We start from the raw sequence: 24,648 nt of genomic DNA, 5'->3' as shown, positions 1-24,648 counted from the left end.
GAATCCACCCAGAACCGCAAGGGCCCCACCATACATAGTCTCAAGACACAACATCTCTCCCTTTGTTAAATAAAAACCACACACAGCAATCACATCATATTTCTTCAATAAGTTGTTGAGGTGCTTGCACTGGTCGACCAGATTGAAGGGTGTGAGGTAGTTGAGATGTATTCTGATTTGGCCCCGATGGCACAGGTTCTGATGCTTGATCTTGACTGTTAGGCAGGTTTGCCTCATTCATGATTGCAGGAGCTGACGATCATCGAAGTAGGTGCTCAAAGTGTGGCGAGTCCCGTGTAATGGACTTTTCGGGACGATGTGCTGTCACCGTGTGTCCTTTGCATGTCACAACCCTCAAAGGATTGACAGCAAATGAGATGTCTGTTTTCTGTTGTCTTTTCTGCTTGATCAGCACACAGTCATCTTCATAGAAGACTGTTTACTGAACTTGTTGATACCGATTGGTATATGTCTTCATGTTGCACCTTCGGAAGTGTCTGTGACACAAACCTTCTCAGTGTTCAAAGATCGACCTGATGTCCACTGTGGCAGCTTGATTCTGATGGCTCTCCCAGATAGCAAGGTGGCAGACTCTCACCAGTGGTGGAGTGATGAGTTGAACGATAAGCATGGATGGCTTCACACAGGTCCTGGTTTAATGAGATTCCCTCCATTGAGGCTAGTTGAATAACCCTTTTGAGGGTACCCATGAATCGTTCCACAACACGATTGGCATGGGGCCACAAAGGTGTCCATTTTCTATGCTTGACGTTTAGTCTGACTATAAACTCCTTGATTTCTTTGCTATTGAATGGTGGACCATTGTCAGATTTAAGAGTGGTTGGGATACCCCACGCTGCAAAGATGTTATCCAGCCGCTCAATGACCTTGTCATGTGTTGTTAATGATAGCTCCTCTACTACAGGACTTTTATATTAGAGTCCACACAGGAGCAATAGTCAAGAACATTCTCACTGGAGAACACGTACACTTTTGCCTCAGAGATGATAAAATAAATGTAATTGATGATGAAGCTTTGAAAAACTGACTGGTCTGGCTCTTAACCCCACAATGTGGAACACAGAAATGATTTGCAACATTATTATGATAGTGTAATATTCTCCAAATGTTGGTTGTCTTTACTGGGTCAAGAAAGGCCTCCTTTATAATTATTTCCAATGTAGCAGAACACATCTGAAAGGTTACACCAGATTCTAGTTTGCTTTCTAAACTTCAGCAAACACACTCTGACAATTACTGGAAGTAAACTTCCACTATGGCAGAGTATGGCAATATATTCAACAAATGTTTTAAAACTTGTCTTGCACTTAACACATCACTATTTCCTAATATCATGTTTATTCCAAATGACTTTTCTGCAGTGCACAAAATCTCCACGAACAAAAGGTCCCCCTTTCTGCACATACACAAACTTTTTTTAAAAATGCTGTTTTGCAACTTCTGTGTGTGCTGCATTAAGAAGCACACACAGATGTTACAAAACAGCATTTAAAGATTGTTTATGTGCAGGAAGAGGGATCTTCCTGTACATAAACAATCTTCCCCTGCACGCAGACACCTTTGCACCATGCCAGAGTGCCTGCGTTGGCGCTAGGCTGGTAAGTGTAGCGCTAGTGCAGGGGGAAGCACAGGGCTACACCATATTCTTGTAAATATAGTGGAGCCCCGCGTTTCTAAAGTGGCGGAGTGAGGCATTAAGCCAGGAAGGCTAACGCCTCACTCCGCTACTTCCCCACTTTTCAAAGCTGTATCACCCTCCAAAAAAGTGTTAATTCTCTATTCACTTTAATGGGATCACAGTCCAAAGCATGCCTGACTTCACCCGTATTTTTAAGACAAAATGTTGATAAGTGATGTGAGCGAAGGCGGAGGGGAAAACTGTGGTTTACATCGAAAAATGTACTGGGGTGTTGGACACTTTAGGAACAATCAAGCACTCAAGGTTGTAGACCCCTCCTTCACTCAACTATGAGCAGTCAGATGCATACCACATCCATGAATGTGAAAAATGGACACACTGTGGAAATTTTTGCAAGTTGGCTCATCTGAAACTTTGAAAGTCTTTGTCAGTCTAGACATTTTTGGAGCTTTTTAGCTCTTGAAAAAGGTCAACAAAGGGTTTACTTCCAGTTGTTTTTGCAGATGATCTAATGCTCGCCCCTTCCCCCCATAGGGACCCACATGCCCCTCTCTCAAACTCCCTTTCCCCCTTCCCATTTGGGAGACTAATGGTGGAAGTCCATGGAGGAAATTTCCTGTCTGGTGCCCATAGAACCCTTTCCATGCCATAGCCCTAGCCTTCTGCCTGCTGTTGCCATGGTTACTGGCTGAGCCCAGCCCCAGGCCTTGGGAAACCGGAAGTGGGAAGCAGGGAGGGCGGAATCTGCTCAGTCCTCCATGTTCCCACAATCCCCAGCGGCCACGCCCCGGCCGAGTGCGCTTTCGATCCTCGCACAGCTCAACCGACCTTGATGGCCCCGCCCTCTTCCTCCCTGCCCCGCCCCTGCCTGCCCTCATGGCGTTCGCAGGCCTGAGCCGAGCGCTGACGTTGGTTAGGAGGCGGGGTCGTGTCGGCTGAGCGCGGGAGCCCATTGGCCTCGCCGGGCTGTCGCTCAGGGGCTTGTTTTGAGGCGCGCGGTCGGGTTAGGTTGCGCTCGGCTGGGCTCTAAGGGGAGCGGGGCTCGGGCCGGGTGTGCGGCGGGTGGTGCGGGTCTCATGCTCGGCGGGTGAGCATCAGCGGGCCCCCCCGGACCTCCGGAGGGATGACTCTGGACTCCATGATGGCGTGCTGCCTGAGCGACGAGGTGAAGGAGTCCAAGCGCATCAACGCCGAGATCGAGAAGCAGCTGCGGAAGGACAAGCGCGACGCCCGGCGAGAGCTCAAGCTGCTGCTGCTGGGTGAGGGGGGCACCCGGGGCGCTGGCAGGGGAGGCACCGGGGCGCTCCCGACAATGCTGCCGGGAGGGAGGCCTGGGGTGAAGGTGGCACCGAGGGGGTGAGGCGTGGTGGGGAGACCCGGGGTCAGGGCCGGGACGCTGCTGCATGTATTTACCTTCTCGTACCATAACTCTCCCCATAGGCTGCAGTCCATGGTCGCCTTCCCAGGGCCTGTGCCCACCTCCCTCCCTGAGGGATTGCAGCCTGTGCCAACCCTCTCTGCAGACTACTACCTGTGCCCACCTCCCTCCCTGAGGGAATGCAGCCTGTGCCAACCCCCTCTGCAGTCTACTACTTGTGCCAGCTCCCCGAGGGAATGCAGCCTGTGCCAACCCCCTCTACAGTCTACTACCTGTGGCCACCTCCCTCCCCGAGGGAATGCAGCCTGTGCCAATCCCCTCTGCAGATTACTACCTGTGCCCACCTCTCTCCCTCAGGGAGTGCAGACAGTGCCAACCCCTCCCTGGAGATTGTAGCTTTTGCCAACTTTCTCTGCAGACTACTACCGTGCCCATCTCCCTCTCTGAGGGATTGCAACCCTTGCCAACCCCTATATAGAGATTACAGCCTGTGCCAGCTCCCTCTGCAGACTATCTGTGCCCACCTCTCTCCCTTAGGAATTGCAGCTCGTCCCAACCCCTCTTTGGAGATTGCAGACTACCTGTGCCCACCTCCCCCCCTGAGGGATTGCAACCTATGCCAACCCCTCTCTCCAGATTGTAACTTGCACCAACCTCCTCTGCAGAATGCTGCCTTTGCCATACTCCCTCACTGAGGGATTGCAACCTGTGCCCACCTCCCTTCCTGAGGGATAGCCGCCCACGCCAACCCCTCTCTGGAGATTGCAACCTATCCCAACCCCTCTCTCCAGATTGAAGCCTGTGCCCATCTCCCACCCGAGGGATTGCAGCCTGTGCAAACCCCTCTCTGGAGATTACAGCGTGCCCCCCATGCTAATTCTGCGGATTGTTGCTTGTTCCCACCTTACATTCTAATGGTTTTCTGCCTGTCATCGTCTCCTTGCAGATTGCAGCCAATGCCCACATCCTCATGTAAGGAGTACCAGCCGGCGCCCACCACCATTTGGTGGTCCTTGCAGCCTGTGCTCACTTCTCTTTCGAGAATGCCACCTCCACTCGCTCAAAATTGCAGACTGTTCTAATTGTCCTACCAATCTACTTATTTACATACAAGCGCTTCGAAGTAGATGGGACATGGTAGTTCCAAGGCTGGAATAACCTGCATGTTTTTGCACACCCACCAAGTTACATTTTTAGGATTATTCACTAACTAACCTCCAAATTCTTCCCACACTGACAAGCATTGAACATGTACTGTGATAAAGATGGGCATAAGTGTTTAACGGGCTGCGGAAAACGTTTGTAGTGAAGGTACATTTGCAACTGCTCAGCAGACTTCATTGTGTGCAAATGTGCACACGTTTGTTTGTTCATGTGAAAATGGAATTTATAAAAGTTTTGCTAGGAGTATGATTTCCAGACACTAGTGAATTCCTAAAGGCTGCTACTCTTCTCCATTGTAAGAGCATAATCATGCGAGTGAACTTTGACTTTCTTTAAGAATTGAGTCTCTAATTCAGTGTGATGTTGTAGATAATGTTGTTGCACTAATTGTCCATTCACTCTGTTTTTTAAGTATTGGTATGTACGCGCTTCAAACACCTACTTAATCAGGGGTCTTCAAACTGTGGGCTGCCTACGGAGCCTCAAGTGATCCCAGAGGGGGGGGGGCGGGGGGGGGGGGGACCAGGCTCTGTCTAAAAGAAGCATTATGCTGACAACTGCTTTGTTTTAAGTGGAAAAAATGAGCAGCAGTAAAATGCTATGCGAATTGCCCATCACTAACCTTTTATCATTTATTTCCTAGCTAGGAGTATGTGTCAAAAGGGAAGGGACTCCAAATATTCATCACCCCCCCCCCCCCCACTCCCATTGTGAATATGTGCACTTGAAACGAGGGATATGAGAAAATGTTGGTCTCTGGTAAATGCCGGTACGGCAGAACCCAAAGCTGCAGTGGAGCCAAACATTGCAGCATCTATATGGGAGGCCCACTTTGGACAGCTTTATCAAGAACCATTTCAATGCGATGAAGAGGGGTATGTGGCTTCTACAATTGTCCATGACTCTACACCTGATCTGGAATTCACTCTTGACGAGGTGGTTAATGCTATCGGGGGTTTGGCGAAGGGCAAGGCACCGGGTCTTGATAGGTTGCCTGGCGACCTTTTTCGTCTTCATCCAGACATTTGGGGCCCTTATTTCCTCATATTTTTTAATTCCATTCTGGGTGGGATGGAGATTCCCTGTACTTGGCTGGGGGCGGAGATAATTCCGATTTTTAAAAAGGGTTCTCCTCTTCTCCCAGCCAACTACAGGCCAATAAGTCTCATAGATGTCCCGCAAAAATTATTTTCTCGCCTCCTCTTGAACCACCTCTCGGAGTGGATGGAGGATAATAAAATTCTTAGCCCTCTCCAGGCTGGCTTCAGGAAAAAAACGTCCACCATGGACCAGATCTTCCGCCTCGTTCTCCTTTACTGGAAAACTGTAATCATCGAGAGGGGAAGGCTGTACATGGTGTTCGTGGACCTGAGGTCAGCATTCGACCTAGTTCCCAGGAAAAAATTATGGCAGACTTTAAAGGAGTTAGGCGTTCCGACCCACATATTAAATGCCATTATCAGGCTCCATGAGAATAACTATGCACAGGTCAGGCATGGGAGGTTGGGAGCACTGTCATCAAAATTCCCGGTTCTCAGAGGGGTCAGGCAGGGCTGTGTTCTTGCACCAACCCTGTTCTGTCTTTACGTTAACAGTGTCATAGCACATCTTGACACTGTTGTCGACAATGATGCCCCCTGTTTGGGCAGCAGGAGGGTTCCCGCCATTATGTTTGCGGATGACACCCTCCTGCTGTCGAAATCTCCAATGGGGATCCAACGGATCCTAGATGGATTTGGCCTTTTCTGCAAACAACATGGTCTTGAAATTAATACAGGAAAGACCAAGTTCATGATATTTAATCCATCACCTAAGACCAGACCTAATCCTTCTCTGAGCACTGAAAGATTGGAGAGGGTGAATACCTTTCAGTATCTGGGGGTAACTCTCCATGAGAATCTATCTTGGGAACCTCAGGTGACTAGAAGCCGGCTCAAGCTTTCTCAACTGTCAGGGGGAATTTTGAAAGTGGCAAATTCCTCTACATACAAACCTATTAGTCCGGCAGTTGAGATGTATAAAACGCAAGCAAAAGCCGCCGCATCCTACGGTGGAGAACTTTGGGGGCATAAAGTGGGTTTAGGAATTGTAAAAGTAGAGAACAATTTTATAAGGCGCCTTTTGTCCCTTCCTTGTGGCACACCCCTTCTCCCCCTAAGATTAGACTTGGGTCTACCCTCTATAAGAGAAGACCTGGAATTAATGCCACTGAGATACTGGCATAGGCTTTGGTCCACAGCCGAGCTCGAACATTATAGACAAGAGCTCGCCCATGTCATGAACTACAATCTCTGTGATAAAATCCCGTGGCTGGTTTTTATAAAGAAAGAACTTTACCGACTAGGTCTTCCCGAACTATGGGATTCCCCCGAACAAGGCTGTTCCAGGGTGTCACGCAAACGCCTTGTGGGTATTTATAGGGAGAAAAGTTTTGCCTCCCTTGTTTCCGCTCCCAATAAAGGTATTTTGACTGTTAGATTTTTGGATTTTAAGGATTCATACCAATTCGAAGGGTTTATGGATATCATTTTCCCCATACTAGCTAGAAAATTGTTCATCCAATGGAGGCTAGGGACTCTTCCCATCAAAATATTTACCCACAACTGGGCAAAAAGGACGGATAAAATCTGCCCAGGATGTTGTATTTATGATGAGGAAGAAGCCCATATTATGTTTTTTTGTCCTGCATATAATCGACCCAGAAAATTTTGGCTAGCTCCTTTATGCAGAAATTTGGGCTTGAGGAGCTATCTCCATTCGCTTAGAATATTAAAAACGAGCACGGCACCCCACATAGTATTTGCAGTTGCTAAATTTTTAATGGCCATGTGGCAGTTAAGGTCAAAACATCTTAAAGATTGATTCCTTTGGTTATGAACCTTAACTCTTTTTGCAATCTGAAATTCTTTTTACATAATGATGGTTTTATGTATTTTATCATGTTCTTATATCAATGTGGATGTATTTTAATAATTGTTTTTGTATCTTTTATGGCCTAATCGGCCGAAATAAAGAATTTGATTGATTGATTGAATAAACACACTGTGGATACTTGTACGCATTAGTAAGGCCTGCATGACCAGAATAGTATGATAGGCAATCATGTATTTTACTGCATTTTTAAAATGGTAACACTACTTAACTGCAATGCTTAAATAAGTCCAGACATATTGAAACATTGCCAATTTAATAGGATCATTGAGAACAATTCTGTGTGGGGGGGTAATGTTCCCCCACCCACTGGGGGAGTGCAGCATTAAAAAGTTTGGCGACCACTGTACTTAATTATGTCTAAGAGAAAAGGTATATAAAGCTTTACAATAGTTTAGCAAAACCGTTTTTTTAAGTTTACTATTTGTTTTCTCATTTTTTTTGTGTGAAAGCAATCCTCAATCTCGCATTAATGCTTATACATGTATTTGCATACACTCGGAGTATTTGAGAGCAGCGTAGTTTGCCTCACATTGCCAAATTATGTAAGTAAGTACACATTTTGTACTGTAACCACTGGTAGTAATGCAGACTGACCTCAGTATTTCTTTAGAGGGCTTTGCATAAATACTTGTACTATAAATGTAAACCTAGCTTTGGTGGCAGGCAATCCTCTTTTACACATCCATGATGTTGTACTGTAAATTAGTAGCCAAAGGGTTTGTGCTGCAGGGGTAGTACTATAAATGTAAACCTAGCTTTAGTGGCAGGCAATCCTCTTTTACACATCCATGATGTTGTACTGTAAATTAGTAGCCAAAGGGTTTGTGCTGCAGGGGTAGTACTATAAATGTAAACCTAGCTTTAGTGGCAGGCAATCCTCTTTTACACATCCATGATGTTGTATTGTAAATTAGTAGCCAAAGGGTTTGTGCTGCAGGGGTAGTACTATAAATGTAAACCTAGCTTTAGTGGCAGGCAATCCTCTTTTACACATCCATGATGTTGTACTGTAAATTAGTAGCCAAAGGGTTTGTGCTGCAGGGGTAGTACTATAAATGTAAACCTAGCTTTAGTGGCAGGCAATCCTCTTTTACACATCCATGATGTTGTACTGTAAATTAGTAGCCAAAGGGTTTGTGCTGCAGGGGTAGTACTATAAATGTAAACCTAGCTTTAGTGGCAGGCAATCCTCTTTTACACATCCATGATGTTGTACTGTAAATTGGTAGCCAAAGGGTTTGTGCTGCAGGGGTAGCACCTACTTATTTTGTGAACAAAATGACCATGAAAGGAATCTTGTTGTCCCTAACCCTGATAATATGACCTAGGCGAGAGAACTGTGAATTTCAGACCCCTTTACAAATTATGGCTGTGAACCCCAAGTGGGAGACTCCCTTGTCGCATATCTTACACCCTTTGTGGTCCTATTGGCGGAGCCCACCCTGGATTCCATAGGGATTGTCTACTCAACCTTTTCTTCACCCATGCATTTCAAACATTCCTTTTTATGCATCTATAGAAACATGATTGCAGTAATCCTAATATGCATGCATGGCAGAGGCTAATACCCTTTCTGCAAGGTGCCATACCTGGCTGTTTTAAACAATAGGATTTTCTTGCTCGCTGTCATGGTCTGAGAAGAACTCCTCTATTCGCTTGGGTGTGCTTGCTTGATGTTGTTGTGTTTTGAGAAATACTGGCCATAAATCAAGGAAGTACAAGTGAAACTGAAGTCTAGTGTCTGTGACTTGAGAACTTTTCTACTGTGCTTTAAGAATTTTATAGGTGCTTATATTGTTGAAGGGTGGGCAGGTGGGGCGCTGCAGGCAACACTTGGCATACTGTGGCGGATTTCTTTTTCCCAATCATGTTGAGATTCGCACCACCTGAAAAATGTCAAGACCAGCGATTATTTTGTCAAAGGGAAGAAAGATATCCCCTGCAATTAAATAATTAAGGATAATGTTGACTGTCACGTTTTCTATATGTATTGATACAAGAATGCCCTTCTCTCCTCTTTCCATCCATAAGCAGATTTTGCTCCCCTTTCTAACTTTTAGTCGGCATTTCTGATAGGGTGCATGGCGTCCTGCATTTGCCAGGACAGTCTCGATTTTTTTTCACTAGCTATCATAGCCGACTTGGTCAAATTTAGCCCATGTTTCGATTTTCAAAGAGGATTGACTTAAAAGGAGGGAGGCATAATTTTTTGTTTTCCAAGACAGGTAAAGTTAGCAGCTCTTATCACAAATCAGTTTACTTTACATGCATGGGACTGAATTTAATTCAGTGCTTCATTATTTGAGTTTCTATGTTGATGAGCGCTGTCATTGAGGCCCCTCTGCTGATGTACACTCGCTGTCCTTTTAATTGTAGTCCTTCTTTGTTTGCTGAATGTCCCACTGTTTGGTTTCCAAAATCTGGTCACCCTAATTTGAGGTTCACAAGACCTTGTTTAATGTTTATAATTGAATAATGTAGTTCAAGATTCTTTTAACATGTTGTCATTTCACTCTGATCTCTCTGAAGCTTTATGCAAATGACCATGTTTAATATTCAGTCTAATTTGCCTTATGCACAGTTCTGAATGGACATTTAAGTCTGACTTGGTGTGCAGTGCACATGCTGCAAGAAGACGTTCCAGACTCCTGTATTCCGGTGCATGTAAACATACTTGTTGATCTCTTGCTTTCATTTAACACCAGTGCCCCCTCAAACATTGGCCGATTGGCTACAACACGCGGTATTGGTGGTTTTCATGGCGCTACTTTTCTAGCGTACTGTATTTGATTTAGGCATGCTTACCAAAGCCAGTCAACACTGTGGATGAGGGCCTCAATTTTTGTCTGGTCTTGTCTTGAAAAATGCACCTTCTACTCCACGTGCTGGACTGGCGAGATCTTTAGAAATGTCTCAGCTACACTACTGAAATGTGGTATGTTTCTGAATAGATTTTAACTAGTCACCAGAACTGGTCATGACAAGTAAAGAATAACACACAGGGGTCAAGTCTTACAGTCTCCTGCTGCACCAATGATCCTGGACATGCAATTCGAACAGTGGATCATTTCAACGTTATCACAAGGAGATCTGAAACACAGTATAAAACTCCTAAATTGTACCACTTGCACTTAACATTTGTGAAGGGTCTTATTCGCTGGTTTGCGTTCTTGTTGCACAGATTCCTGATGGTTGCTGATTAAGATAGTTTGTATGTCTACATTGTTGTTATGCACTCTGTCTGCAGTTTCTAGAAGCAGAACATTCTGTGTAATCATCCAAGACAGTAGAAGGCAAGTAGCATTACCATTGCCTCTTAGCAGTGCCTCAAACATGCTGGGAGTCTCTGGAGCTTAAATGTTTAGGGTGTATAGGTTTTGTACGTATTGATAACTTGCAGTCTTAGCCTTGCTTTATAAAGTATGCAGGTAATAAATCACCTCACATTAAGGGTGTGACTTATTTATTTTTTATCTCTTAAGTTTCTGGTGTTTGCCATCTGAGGTTACAAGCGGCAGATGTGAAAAATAATCGGTCTTTGAGTGAGTTAAATTATGTGGTTTTTTATTTTTAATTTTTTTATTTTTTTATTTAGGGTTAGATGAGAAATCCCTACCTCTTCAAACAAAATACTCTGGGTTTTCCGGCACTGTGCTGCTCACCATAAGCAAAAGATACCCTATATCTGTCTTGCGCTTGCATGTGTAGTGATATAGGAGGCCCAAAATGCTGTTCCTGTTAAGTTTTTGAGTTACATTATAGCATGCTGCTAAGTGCTATACAAGTTGGTGGGGGCCTGTAACAATAGTGAGGGAGGGCCTTTAACAACGTGAATACTCCGAGGCAGAAGGGCTCTTAGACTATTGGAACATTCCACCCACTAAGGTAGAAAGTTGTAAATTGAAAAGGAGCAACAGAAAGGCAAACATCGGAATGTTAGAGCAGAAGGCTTATACCAGCCACTATAAGCTAGAGCCACTTAATTGTCTTTAATGGAGCTCACAACATTCCAATGTTCAAAATACATTTTCCTACACTTTTATGATTAAATTCAGAGCTTTTGCACATTGTCCTCCTCCCCCTGTCAGTTATAGGAGATAAAAATACAGCCATTCTATTGAGGACGCAGAGGCAAAAATAATGCTTCTTTATTTACTACAAGAAAACACAGCAGCCAAAAAACATAACCAATACTCGTCAATATTGGAACTGAAGGAGTCTCAAAAATGGCTATCGATCCCAGCTTCCCCCAAAAGCTACCGGACCCACCTAGGTATGGTGGCGTAAGACACATGATGCAAGGGTCGATGGAGAGAAATGAGCAGCTGCACCCTCTGTCTCTGCGAAACTCTTGTGTAACATCCCCATAAACCTCAAGACATTTAACACCCAATTTTTGAGTATCTGGAAGTGCTGGATAGCTTACACGATGTGGATTTGTTTTCATGCGATTTAGAAATCCAAAAGGAAACTCCAGAAGGTGTACCTGTAATGTCCAGAGCCTTGACATCCGGCACTCATCTACACGACATCGGGCATTAAAGTAGTCTGCTTAGCTGAAAGCTGCTTCCTAGAAAGATTTTCATTCGCAGGCCAGGCACGCAAAAATCAAAGCACTATGTCCACATCCCATAGGACGGAATACTTGGGCTTAGGTGAATGAGCCATTCTGATCCCTCTAAGGAGTTTCCTAACCAAAGAATTCTCCACTACAGGCATGCCAAACCCTGAGCAGCAAACTTTGACAAACAAAATTACCACTAACGGCATTCTGGCCCCCAAGCGGTCCACTTTCCTTTCACCGCACCAATGAACCCATCCCTGCCATGGGGAGGCATACCTCTTATGGGTACCGGGATATCACTCTCGGGAAAGAAATAACTTGGTTTGCTCCAAAATGCCTGGCACTTTCATCGTCTCCCGATACTCTCCAAGCAATGAGGGATAACTGTCCCTCCATGATCAGAGTATGTTGACAACCGATCGGATACAAACTAAGTTCCTGGAAAGGCTGTATATGTACTGGTGGGGCACATGACAGGCATTGCCACTAGGAGCCATGACTGTGCCCCCAGCAAGGGGTCACTAGAATCAGCTCGGCACGCTGTCGACATACATGGGCCAGAACCCTCAAAAGTTATAGCGAATGGGAGGAAAACCGCAAAGCAAGCTCCCAGTCCAAGACTGGAGAAACCCATCCGCGCTCATCGCTAGTTCAACACTTCACCACGTGAGTTGACAGGCTTCACCACAAAAGAACCTGCAAGGAGCTTGAGGCAGTTTATGTGGAGTTGAAGCTCCCTGGGGGTCCACCTGACCACACCTTGCTCCCTAGCCCCACCGTCTGGCATCTGACTCTATGCTCACCTCCAGAATCAAGGCAACAATCTCCTTGCCTTTTCAGACGTCCATATGATCCAGCCACCTGGAAATGTCAGTGTGAGCATCCTCTAATATGCTCACTTGCTCCTAATAGGCCAATCCCCTTCCAGGGGGGGAAACATTTTCAACCTCTGAAGAGCCCAATAGTGGAGAAGACATGGAAAGATGGCATGGATGGAACAGGCCAGGAGACCCGCCAGCCTGGCCAATATCCGTAAGGATATTATCCGAGGGTTAAGGGCTCGTCTCAACTCTTTCCTGATGGAAACCATTTTTGTCAAAGGCTGCTTGAGTTGGACCAATACGGAATCCACCTGAAATCTCAGGAATTCCCACAACTGGGACGGAACCAAAAGGAGTTTCTCCGGATTGATGATGAATCGCCCAGAAAAGATGAAGGACCGATAATTGGTACTGGGCCATATCATCGAAATGAACAAATGCACCTCCCTGAGGTATTGAACCACCAGCCGCAACAACTTTGTGAAACACCAAGGGGCCGAGAAGAGACCGAAAAGAATATACAGTAAACTCATATCATCGTTGACAGCAACAGAATTAGAGAAACCTGTGAAGAGAGAAGATCAGGACTGTCAAGTCACGTCCTTCAGATCTAGTCTGACTATCCATTCTCCTTCGATTAACCGATTCTGCAGAAGATGTATACCTTCATTAGACCATCCAAGAATTGAACTGCATGAGATTGAGAACCAGACTGAAACCTCTGCCCTTCTTCTGAACAAGAGCTAACAAAACCCTTGGGTGTGGGCGAAAGGGCCCTATTGCTTCCTTTGGCAGGAGTGACTGGGTACTCGCTTCCTTGACTTGGACGGTCAACTCCAAAACTTTAGTATGGGGATCAGATGTATCCAATAGCTTATCCTGACATCTACGCTAATATCGGTCGATTCCTTTTTTGGGGTCTTCGGCTTATTTTTTTTATTTAAAGAAAGATGGTCATGTTCAGATCCTAATCTGTGAGAGATGCCAATTTAGTCTGTAGAAGACCTAGGGCATTCAGAGCACAGGGTTGCATATCTCATTCTCAAGTCCCTTGCAAAGATGTGACCTCACATCTTCCGCCACTTCAGGGCATGGAACCCAGTTCGTGGCGTGAGGGTGGATGATGTCATCCGGGTAAAACCCCAGGTTCCTATAGTAAGGAGTTGCTGAAGCGCCAGACACATTATGTGTCTTGTGTTTGCGCTTACCGGGAGGCTGCACCTCTTCTTGCGATTGCCCATGAGGAGGGATGAGGCAGAGTCTCCGCCGTCTGACGCTCACCAGCAACACGCTCTCCAAATCGGGAGCCAATCTTGCTAGTTTTTCAGTACGCACGCAAGGCGTTCACAATAGACAGAGGACCGAGCACCACATGTTCTCAGAAAGATCCCCACTCCATGCTGGCATAAGGTGGGGACCAGCTATCCCACGCAAGGCGCCAAGTCAGTAATAGCATGCAAGGCGTTCACAATAGACAGAGGACCGAGCACCACATGTCCTCAGAAAGATCCCCACTCCATGCTGGCATAAGGTGGGGACCAGCTATCCCACGCAAGGCGCCAAGTCAGTAATAGCAATCACATTCAATCACCATATCCGTAAAAGACTAAGAAATCAAATGTACTGTGCTGCACTAAAGAAAAAAGACTCTGGTACCTTGGGGCTGTATAGGGGCTACTGGGGCTCTATTGGTAAATCAATATGTTAGAGACTCATGGGAAATGAAGTGTTTGATATTTGAAGATTTGGATTTGGCTGCTGTGTTTCCTTATAGTAAGGAAAGAGAAGCATAATTATAAGACATATAATTGTGCCCACAGTTGCATTTTACAATTGATAAAGAATGCACGGTGCTGGGAGGATGCTTTTCCAAATTTTCTGGGCATTGATTTCGTCTTTCAAGCTGAAGTCCTTGGCGCTGTGATGTAAATTAAATAGTTGTATGGGATATCATAGAAAAATAAATTCATAGCATTAGTTTCAGAAGAAAGTTTGAAGAGGGATTGCTATATACCATATGGTACAAACAAATTTGCCGAATAACTGTTCCTGACCCTTGAATCCCTTTCCTTTATCTTCTAACACGGTCATTAAAAAAATGGGCTCGCGCATCTTCCTTCTTGCAAAGCATGGTGACTGCAAGGCTAGGTAGGGTTTTGCTGTAGCGTGAGTGAGAAAACAGGTAATCTGATTTCTGCAGCGGTCTTTGTGTTCATGGATTTTGCAGCTGGCGACGTTTCTTTATCCAGATTTACTACAAATTTAAGTGCTTTGGATCAAAGGTAGCTTCTGTATTGGGGTGGTTTCATAGCATAATTAAATTATTTTTCTTTTAAACCATTTTACAAGTTGTATTCTGTTTTTAAAAGCCTGTTCGGGCCTTGTAGCTGTTTGAAGACCAGCAATATGATGGCTTTTCATGTAAGCAGCATCCTACATCTTTAGACCCTGTGCTAAAAGTTTAAAAAGTAGGATATGTTCATCAATGCCCGAGTTCATCGTCCGGATCTTTATTTGATACACAAAAGTGCCCTGAGTGAAAGTAGAATATTGCGTGCTGTATGAGTTAATGGGCTGTTTCAGGCCTGCTTCCTTTATTAGTGCTACTGCATAACTCGGTGGTATGTGGCTTGTTTGGCTGCTCGGTGTTGGCAAACTTGCTGCACAGTGGGCAGTCTTATCACGGTTTGTGGTGGCAGTTCACGCCCTGTAAATGCAGTCCATTTATGATGCTTAAAGTCCACAGAGCGGTGGATAAGCCCTGGTCTTGCTGAGACTAAGCAGATTCAAACCATTTGGGGTCTTGGTAGACGAGTCCTTGGAAAAGCCTATCTTGGGAAACTTGGCCAAACTGATTGCACCGGAATGCCATAAATAAATGAACTTATGTACATCTGTGCATTCATATCTGAAGCTGAGGTGCATAAAGGCAACCGACCTGCAGGGACGTGCAGTTCTGGGCGCAGACGCATCTTGCTGTGCTTTCTAGCTTGGCTAGCTGTTCTTTGAAGACGTATGCTTGTGAGAGAGCAGGTACCGTGGTGTGCAGAGAGAACCAGTCGCGTAGAACCCCATACACCGCCTTCCTTTTTAGTTTGTTTGTTTGCTTCTGTGGTGAACCATCAGGAAGTGTTTGCCAGATATCTAACCAGTCTTGGTTTCTGATTTTTGTGGTGGTGTTTCCGGTTTCTGTAAGCCTAACAAGACACAGATTTTGCATGTTTATCACTTTCTAGGCGCAGAGACGCGGGTTAACTCTTTTGTTCTTGTTGGTCCTCTGTTATAACGTTGTCTTTGCATAAATGTTCTTCTTGGGTTTGTGCCACTAAATGTTTTGCAAGAGGTTACTCACATTTAGGCTGTTTACCTTTTATCCACTGACTTCTATAACCATCAGTCTTCTGTCTCTTAAACATGGTCTCTGTGCTGTTAAGTCTTGCCAATTTCTGCTTACTGAGAGTGTGTGAACTGTACAACTATTAGCACCTACTGGTATTGCATGGCAGCCTCTCACACATTTTTTTTTTTTGTACTGGTTTGCTTTGTGTATTGTTTTCGCATATCACATCCCAGGTAAGGGTTTCATGATGTGTCCTGCTTGGTTTATTACCAGCAAATATCCTTTTAGGTCTGGCTTGCCAATCTAATAAGAGCTTTCAGGAGTATTACACATAGAGTGAGTGACTTTGGTTGGGTCTGTCCATATATTGGTTTACCTGAGTACAGATTTTGATTAGGCAAAAAGTTAGCTTCCACAAAAAGAGTGCCTCTATCACCCCTACAGGACGTAACATGGCCATTTAGTTACATGATGATGTGACAACAAACAAGGGGACACCCTCCATGCAGCTCAGATAAGTTGTTTTCATGCTGCACGACCCAGTAGCAGTAAAACTTTTTTTTTGGGCTCTGAGGATGTAACAAAAAAAAGGTGGAGAAACTGTAACAAATGAAGTGAACGTGCCATTGAGTTAAGAGTAATGTGTACATGTTTCACATGAGATCTCTAGCCATTACATCTTGAAGGTTGTCTGCAAATCTTTGGAACTAGGTGTCTAATTCACATTGACTGAGGCTGCGGTAGTGACCTGAGATCGTTATTTTTTGGATTCAAGTATATTGTTGGCAGAAATAGAATTTAAAAAAAATGTATTGTTGAAAAATATTTTTCAAATTGCATAGTTATGAGAAATAATGTAGTCGATGTAGGAATGCTTATTTTCTTTGTAATTTCAAAAAGGCTGCTACGTTCCCTCTTGCCCACCGAGAAGATGCTTGCTGTGCCTGTCTTTCCTTTGTTAATTAAGATATAAGAGTAGGAGAACGCAGGTCATCTAGTGCAGGAGTCTCTCACTCTTTCACTAATCAGAGCTATGTGTTTGTAAACAGACACATGCTTTACTGCTTCTTGCTTGGATCTCTTGCAGTGTTTGTGCTCTCTCGTTGAATTCATGACTTTCTACAAGCCTGCAACTCGGCTCAGGCAGGAGTTTTGTGCTTCCACTGAGAAAGTGTGCATTTATTTTACTTCTTGCCTTGTGGGGAATCTCATTCTCACTACAACAGCTATGGTGTGAAGCTTATGATCAAGGTTAAAGGGTTGATATGTTTATTATGAAAAATTACGATAGACAGTTTGCCCTGCACTTCTTGTGAAAAGCATGTTGGTTGGTATTTATTTAATGATGGGTTGTTATTACTCTATATTAAAGTGTGTACAGGGGTATGTTGCTACATTAAATCTCCAGATTACCCCAGTAGGCAAGGGTTTTGCTGTTGGTTATCCTCTGATCTTTTGATGGAATTCATGCACTCTGATAATTCTCCTTAGGCCCTCTTAGGAGAGAGATTATTTACAATTGCCAGCTGCATTTAAAAAAAAATATATTTGACTTTACGATTTAATGCCTGAAGGTTGGCTTGTAGGAAAGCGAGCATTCAGTACAGTAGGCCGGAGTTGGTGGTGATGAAGAGCCAGTAGTAAAGACTATGGGAATTAGTAGTTCATTGGGATAAGTTATGTTGTATTCCAGTTTTGATCTTTTTATTATGAAATTGTCCCTTAGCCGTTGCCTCCTAGGAAGAAGTGGGGTCTCATTTGATGTTTTTCCCTGAAGATGAAGCGGGTCAAGGTGTGCATGTGATCACTGCTTTGAAACTGTATGTGCTTACACGCTCTACGTCGGATGCCTTCTTTAGCTTCAGAATCTCAGCAGTTTAGTATTCTTGTTGGCTTGTGACTTTCACTTGCTATTTTTGTGCTGGTGTTGACTGTTCATCTCGGTTTTAGTTTTCCTCCTAGAAGACACAGCAGCTCTAGTTTATTAGGGTCACTCCGCCAAAATTGAAAGGCAGTAGGTGAAAGAAGGGAAAACTCTACGTTGTGAAAACATGTCCCAGGCAACTTGAAGTCTACTTCCGAAGAAAATTCTGAAACTAATGCAGTGAGTGAGGCGACAATTTGTGTTTTGTAGCGATAACGTAGAAATTATATGGTTTCATTTTGTAGGGGAGAAACTGGTCCCAATAACAGTCCCAGGTTTGCCAAACCCGTAATCCCACTTCACCCTCTCCAAATCCCTTAGAATAACTATAAGAAGTTTTTCTTGTGATATTCCAGTAATGCGTCCTGAACTCGTTGGCATACTGTAACAGTACTACAACAGAAACGTCTGTTCAAGTGATCCTGGTGGATTTCTGTTTATAAGTGCAGCTATTCCATCTCATAGTTCTGCGACTACTTCTTAAACCACTTAATAGACATTATGCTCTTTGATTTACTGTCTAGTTTATACCTTCTACTACCATCTCCTTGGGGTTTAGAACACCTGTGGGAAGAGGTCGTTTTTTTTTTTTGCATGTGGTAAGCTTTCTTCTGTAAATCATTGGTGGTGGTTCATTTTTAGTTCACTTGGGCGCAAGTGACTATATGCAATCACCTCATCTGATGCCCCAACGACCTCCGGTAACATCATGGGCCCGATTTATAAGACCTTGTCACACCTCTGGGCTCATCCCACCTATCTTGGAATCCAGAGAAGCCTTAAAACAGAATTGAGTTTGGGAATTGGTTTAGTCTGAGGACTTGTCATCACAAAGAGAATATGTGAGAGCTGGTGGATCTCGTATGAGTGTGTACTTCCTGCTGGATTCCATCTCCGTGAATGGCATTTCTTTTTATAATGTGCTCTTTTTCAATTGAGTGCTCTGTAGCGGTAGTTGACTAAGTGTGTTGCACAAAATAAAAGAACACGGGATAAAAGACACCATCCAAACAAAACAATCTTAACATGTATTTTTAAATCATTTTAATGCTCTTTTGTCTGTCTACTGGATATTTGACGGGTTTTGTTTGAATGTATTATGAATTCACTGTTCATGTTTTTCTAGGGCATTGATGCTGAATTTACCACAGTGAACTTAGGGACTACAACAAGCCTCATACTATATCTGACGGAATGTTTGTGGACCATAGCATCCATCTGATGTCTCTAAAGGCTATCGGACTAAACATTTCCTATGGGTTCCTATAATGAACATATCCCTAGTTGTGAGTTGTTTCTGTGAAGCCTGAGAACAATCATTTAAAAAGACGTGTATGGAAATGTTATTGTTGAGACATTTTCTTTTCCCTCTTGAAGTCCAAACTTTTAAGTATCGATTTTAAGACAAGTCAAAATAAAATAGGGATTGCTCTCTCTTTTTTCTTTTGATTAAACTATTTTTGGTAGTCTTGACGTATGTCTTCTTGGTTGCGAAGCTTTTTATCTCGAATGATGCTCAGATTCATCTCTTGGCAGATTTTTCTTCCCATTACGTAACCATATAACAATGGCGTACTATTGGAGCAATCTTGCCCAGTTTCCCCAGCACTTGTTCATTGAGTAATACTGCAGGGACACCTCGTGCATGTGTGGATTTGGGCTAAACAGATACTAGAGTTGCTTCCTCCCGGTGAGGCGTTGTCCAGGTTGTTTTTTTTTGGTGCCATTCTCACTGATTGACCATTTACAGAACTCAGCAGTCTGACTTGCTTTTCTTTCACTGCTTCAAGACCTTGCCAGACTTTTTATATTTATCTGAATGAAAGATTAAAATTTCTCAGACCAGTCTGGTACCTTCAAACTTTATTAGGTATCCTGCATGTGATTTATGTGGGACTTTCTAGAACTCAACGTGGATTGAAATATAAAGAGGTCCATTTCTTGGATGAGTTGGAGTATCTAATTCTAGTGCGTTGGTTACTGGTTTAACTTTCTATTTTTATTGTTCTGCGACCATTTGTTCCCAACCCTGCTTTTTTCCAATTGAGAGTCAAGCTGCGGTTGATAAACGCAGTGGCATGTACTTCTGTTTATTTTGACTGATAGGTGGATACACACAATCCGAAGATATTAATGGATCTCCTAAACCGGTCCACTCCAGCCCGCTCCTGGTAAAAACTGAGCTGCCAGTGCTCCATGGTCTGCTAGTTACTAAAGCGGAGTAGTTGTGCATTGACATTTTTAGTGGGCAAGAACCAGGTAAACAGACAGCTGGCAGTTGTACTATGGTAATGGCGTAGCCACACGTAATTTCCTAAAAACTTCAAGCCCAATTGTTCATTTGTTTTACGTTGTTAAAAAAAAAAATCATTGCTGCTGCTGCATGAACAAAATACGTCTGTAAAAAAACAAAAAAGGAAAAATATATGAGAAAGCTAACTGAAGTGTTTAGTAGTTTGCTTCGAAGAAATGTATATTTTGCTTCTGGTGTTCACTTCTCAATAGTCCTTGTGCTCGATTTAGTTGGGATTGCCTTCTGCAGTTGATTGCCCCGTGTCCTCGTTGTGAGGTTGGACGCAAGATACTAGAGATTTCACTTGCTCTGTGATCCGAGTATGACTTCAGATTGCGGCAAGTTACCCTCCTGAGATTTTTACATTCACACTGGCCATTGAAGTTAATCGTTAATTCCTATAACGGGTGGGGTAGAAAATTGTAACCAATGCCATAATGTTCTGGAAAATCCACTGGGGGTATTTCTCAAAGTATGCTCCTATGGTAAGTAATCCTTTCCCTTGATCTCTGTATTGCCGTCTAAAACTCTATTGTTCTAAGCATGGACCTGCTCAAATCCATGCTTCTTTCAGTGACTTCCAACCGCATTAGTGTTGTGGTTCCATTGGTGACCACAACTTACTAATTTATGATGTGGTATTTCATTCTAACCAGCACTCCTGGCTTTATGGTATTTATTTTGTTACATTTCTGTTTATATCCATATTAATTGGGGTTTTATGAAAAAAAATAAGTTGAAACTAGTAGATTGCAATATTTATTTAACCAATCAATGTACACTTATACTTAATCATCTGACATGTTTCAGTGGCATGAATACCCATTAGTGATAAATCAATACATTGGTATAAAAACATGTAGAATTTAGAATCCACTTTTTACACCTCTACAGCGGTTTATGCCTCATTAAGAAACGTCCTATCCTGTTTTGACTCCCTTACATGTCAATGTTCATGGCCATTGGCCTGGAAGTTATGATTGTCAGCATTTAGAATATTCCCCCCCCCCCCCCCCCCCCCCCCTTATATTTATCTGTAAAAACCGGGCGCCTCGAATATAACCATAAATGTTCTTCAGTTTTGTCACTGAATTTCTTTTTGTTATCGTCTTTAGGAGGCCTTTGTCCTCACCCCGAACTCCCGATGGAAAAGGCTTTTGGTCACGCTTGGCATGTGCTTGGTAGAATGCTTGGTTGTGAACGGCGCCCATTGGACAGGGTTTTTTGTTGTGCCCGCCTGCTGCTGGGTGTGCAGACCAGGTTTTCTTAACTCAATATCTCCTGTGTGCCACCGACGATAAAAAATTAGCTTGAAGATTTCGTATACACCACTCTGTTATGGAACCTTCATCACCACCCTTTAGGTTTAATTAATGCAAGACTTGCAGGTTACATCTTAATGTGAATTACTTTTTTATTTCCCCCTCCTCTTTGTGAGTTGAGTGCATCAAGTAAACCAAAAACTTTCACTGTTGATCAACTGGTGTAGGCATTGCTACAGATGTGCTAGTGAAAGAGCGGCTGAGCAGATTGCTACATTTCACAGGCACTCAGTACCACTATCTTCAATGCATTTTATTGTCTTTATATTTGAAGGAATTCTCTGAAATGTAGTTATCTGTAATTTAGTAAATGAAATTTATCTACATCTAGGTGTTGGTGGAGAAAGATTCAGACGTTGGCCGAACTCAACGTTCTGTCTCTGGTAGTTTTGAAATGTAATGTTGTCATTGTCAGCCACTTATTTAAGCACTATTGAAGTTTGGAAACTGCAGCCAATAAGCCAGAAAATGTACCTGTCCAGTGAATGCTAATCGGCTCTACTCCAGAACCGTCCGTTCCGTGGTCAAGTCAAGCTTTGGAACTCTTCACACCGAGTGCTCTCATTTTGCTGAAAAGAACCTTCTTTGCGAGCTATGATTTTCTGTTTTCCATTTCAATCCTGACATAGTCATGCGTTGGCGGATATTTAAAGAAAATAAACTTCAAATTGTACAGTGTTTCTGTGCTTGTACGGTCGCTCACTCTTGCTGATGCAGCGTTTGACGCAACTATACATACACGTTTCTAAACCATGATTGGTTACGGAACCCACCAGAGGTGTAACGTGGTCTTGCACAGACAGCAGCAAAGGTTTGAAGTGCAGAGTAGGGTAGAGTCAAGGGAGCTTAACTGGTGAATATCGGAGGTTTGCATTCTTAGATGTAGACCTGACAACATTCAGCCTTACTTTAATGTTAATACATTTATTGAAAGTTCCAGTCCATCACATGTGAAATGCAGATGTAAACTGAATGTTCAAGGCTTGCTGGTTCGTTTATACCTGCAGCAGCGTGTGAGCAGTGAAAGTTGTGTATCCGATGTCAAATGGTAGCGGCAAAATGATGGCAAAGCTGCACCAAAAATTTCCATAGTAGGTGGAAAGCTCCTGTTGATAGAATATTTTTGGGCCCTCATTACAAGCGCCTTTTAATTAGGTAATAGCAGTTACCAACCCTCTTGGAATTGTACTTTTTCCACTTTCAAACTGAGATTTTGAGTACTGAAAACAGCTATAATCTGTGTTGGTCTGCAGAAAAATGGGACATATGTCCGGGAATTGTCCTGTTTAGTTCCTGATTGTGTTGTGGACCCTAATGGTCCACCTTATAATCTGCCGGATTTTCCACATTTTTGGAGTTACTGGTGCTTCCGATTCGGTATCATTTACTACAAGAGTTGCAAGATTACTGCCCATTTTCCAGGCCAATGAGCGCCTTAATGGAGGCATTACTTTCCTGCTGCAAGAAGTCTTAAGACTGAAGCCCTTGGGTCTTGCATATTAATTTCTCTCCCTACCCCACTGTATTTGGCGATTTTTTTTTTTTTTTTTTTTTTTTTTTTTATTAAAAAATATATTTATTTTTTTCGTACAGTAAAACTCAACATTGAAGTTCCCTTGTTTAGTACTGGTATTGCAATCCCCTGGATAAGAATGTAGGAAGACGTGGAAATCCTCTCTAGGTGCGGAAGTTATGGTCGGAGTCCTGAAGCTACAGCCTCCATAGCTGCCCCTGTGCATGCTTCACACGAGCATGTAGCACCATGCCACAGCTGCTTCATTTAGTCTCTGAATGAAAAGTTTCGTTGAAGGCAGTGTTATTTGTTTACATGTAATTCATTATACCTGTACCCAAGGTGAGGAAGTACCATCCACTTAAGAGCCTTGTAGAGTATCCTAGAATCATTTTATGAGGAACCAAACCCTTTCACTTTTACTGCAGCATGAATCCTGCCCTTGTACGTTTGAAGAGAATCTCTAAAGTGAAACCATGCCTGGCATGGTCTTACAAACTGCAACAGCTTTCTTAAAATGGTTTCTGGAACTGGATAAGACAAGCTTCTCCGTGATCCTGCAAGCAGTATCAGGATATGGTCAAATATTTCTGCCCCCTTGGATTGCCTTAGGCTAATCCAGAGAGTGTCTTTCTGGGCACTGGAAATGTTTGTGGTTCTCAAGGTTTCTTGCAGTTGAGCCGATTTGCGTATAGTCAGTCTAAGGCTTGAGTGGAACCTCGGAGCCATTTTAAGTCACGCCTGACCCAGCGCATGCGCTGGTCTGGCGAGACTTATTGAGAGGGCTCCAAAAAGAGCTACCAGGCCAGCCTAGAGCTACAGTGCATGTGCGCGGGCGCACGCGCCGCGCTTGACCGCGATTACTTTCACGGCCGCTTGGCATAGCCAATAGGTCTGGCTTTTGGGACCTTATAAGTATTTAGTTTATGCAACTGTTGCATGGCTAAACACTTATAAGGTCCCAAAGGCGAGACCTATTGGCTATGCCAATGCTTGTTTATGTTCTGTTTGTACAGGCTGCCGGCTCTCGTTTACTTCTTGTCCTCATCGCCTTTTAATATAGCGCAGTCTGAACCTTGGAGTAGAAATTCTCATACTAAAGCCGTCCCCATATCCTAGCAGATTTGAGACTGAGTGTGCCCGCCTAGTTAGACTCTCAAGCTTACCATTCAACTTTACCCAATTTCTTGGCTGACTCCACATTTTTATCCCAAGGTGTGTGGCCTCCAGAGCATACCATTAGCTTGTCCGTGGAACTGGGTAGTGGCCACTTTAGAAGTGTTACCATAATCTCATCCAGATATCTCTTCAAAGTACTTAATGCCTGATCACAAGTTTGACGGTGCTGGAACGAGGGCCCTGCTCCCGCACCGCCAAACCCAGCAACCAGCTGCCCGCCTGATTAGGAGTTTTTCCCTGGTCTGGCGGTCGGTCATTTGACGTTCCCACGGCGGTGCCTTTCAAAAAGGTTCTGCAATGGGAACGTCCAAACTCATTCCTGCACGACTTGGACTGTAAAGTTCATGCCGTACAGGAAAGGGGTGCATGAACACACGGGGGCACACCATGTGTACTCTGCATGAATCCCATGGGCCATGTGGGGGGGGGGGGGGGGTTGTTTCCTCTCTGCCACCCTTACAAATGCACCACCAAGCATATTACAGCCTCAAGACCGCTGCCCCAGTGCAAGGGATTGCAGATCCTTGGTGGCTGCAGCGGTCCACTCAAGGTCTAA

General features: G+C 43.8%; 1 protein-coding gene across 1 annotated transcript in view; it reads left to right on the top strand.

Annotated features, from left to right (window-relative positions):
• The first annotated feature begins 2,636 nt into the window (after nucleotides 1-2,636).
• Nucleotides 2,637-24,648, top strand: part of GNA11 (G protein subunit alpha 11) — a 103,131-nt gene continuing 81,119 nt past the window's right edge. The window contains exon 1 of the mRNA XM_085636956.1: nucleotides 2,637-2,919. Coding sequence (XP_085493082.1) covers nucleotides 2,784-2,919 — 136 coding nt within the window. The 5' untranslated portion in view covers nucleotides 2,637-2,783. The remainder of the gene's footprint in view (nucleotides 2,920-24,648) is intronic.

Source organism: Triturus cristatus, chromosome 12 (assembly GCF_964204655.1).
Source record: "Triturus cristatus chromosome 12, aTriCri1.1, whole genome shotgun sequence".
NCBI classification, from domain to species: domain Eukaryota; kingdom Metazoa; phylum Chordata; class Amphibia; order Caudata; family Salamandridae; genus Triturus; species Triturus cristatus.
This window is presented reverse-complemented; position numbering and strand designations above follow the sequence as displayed.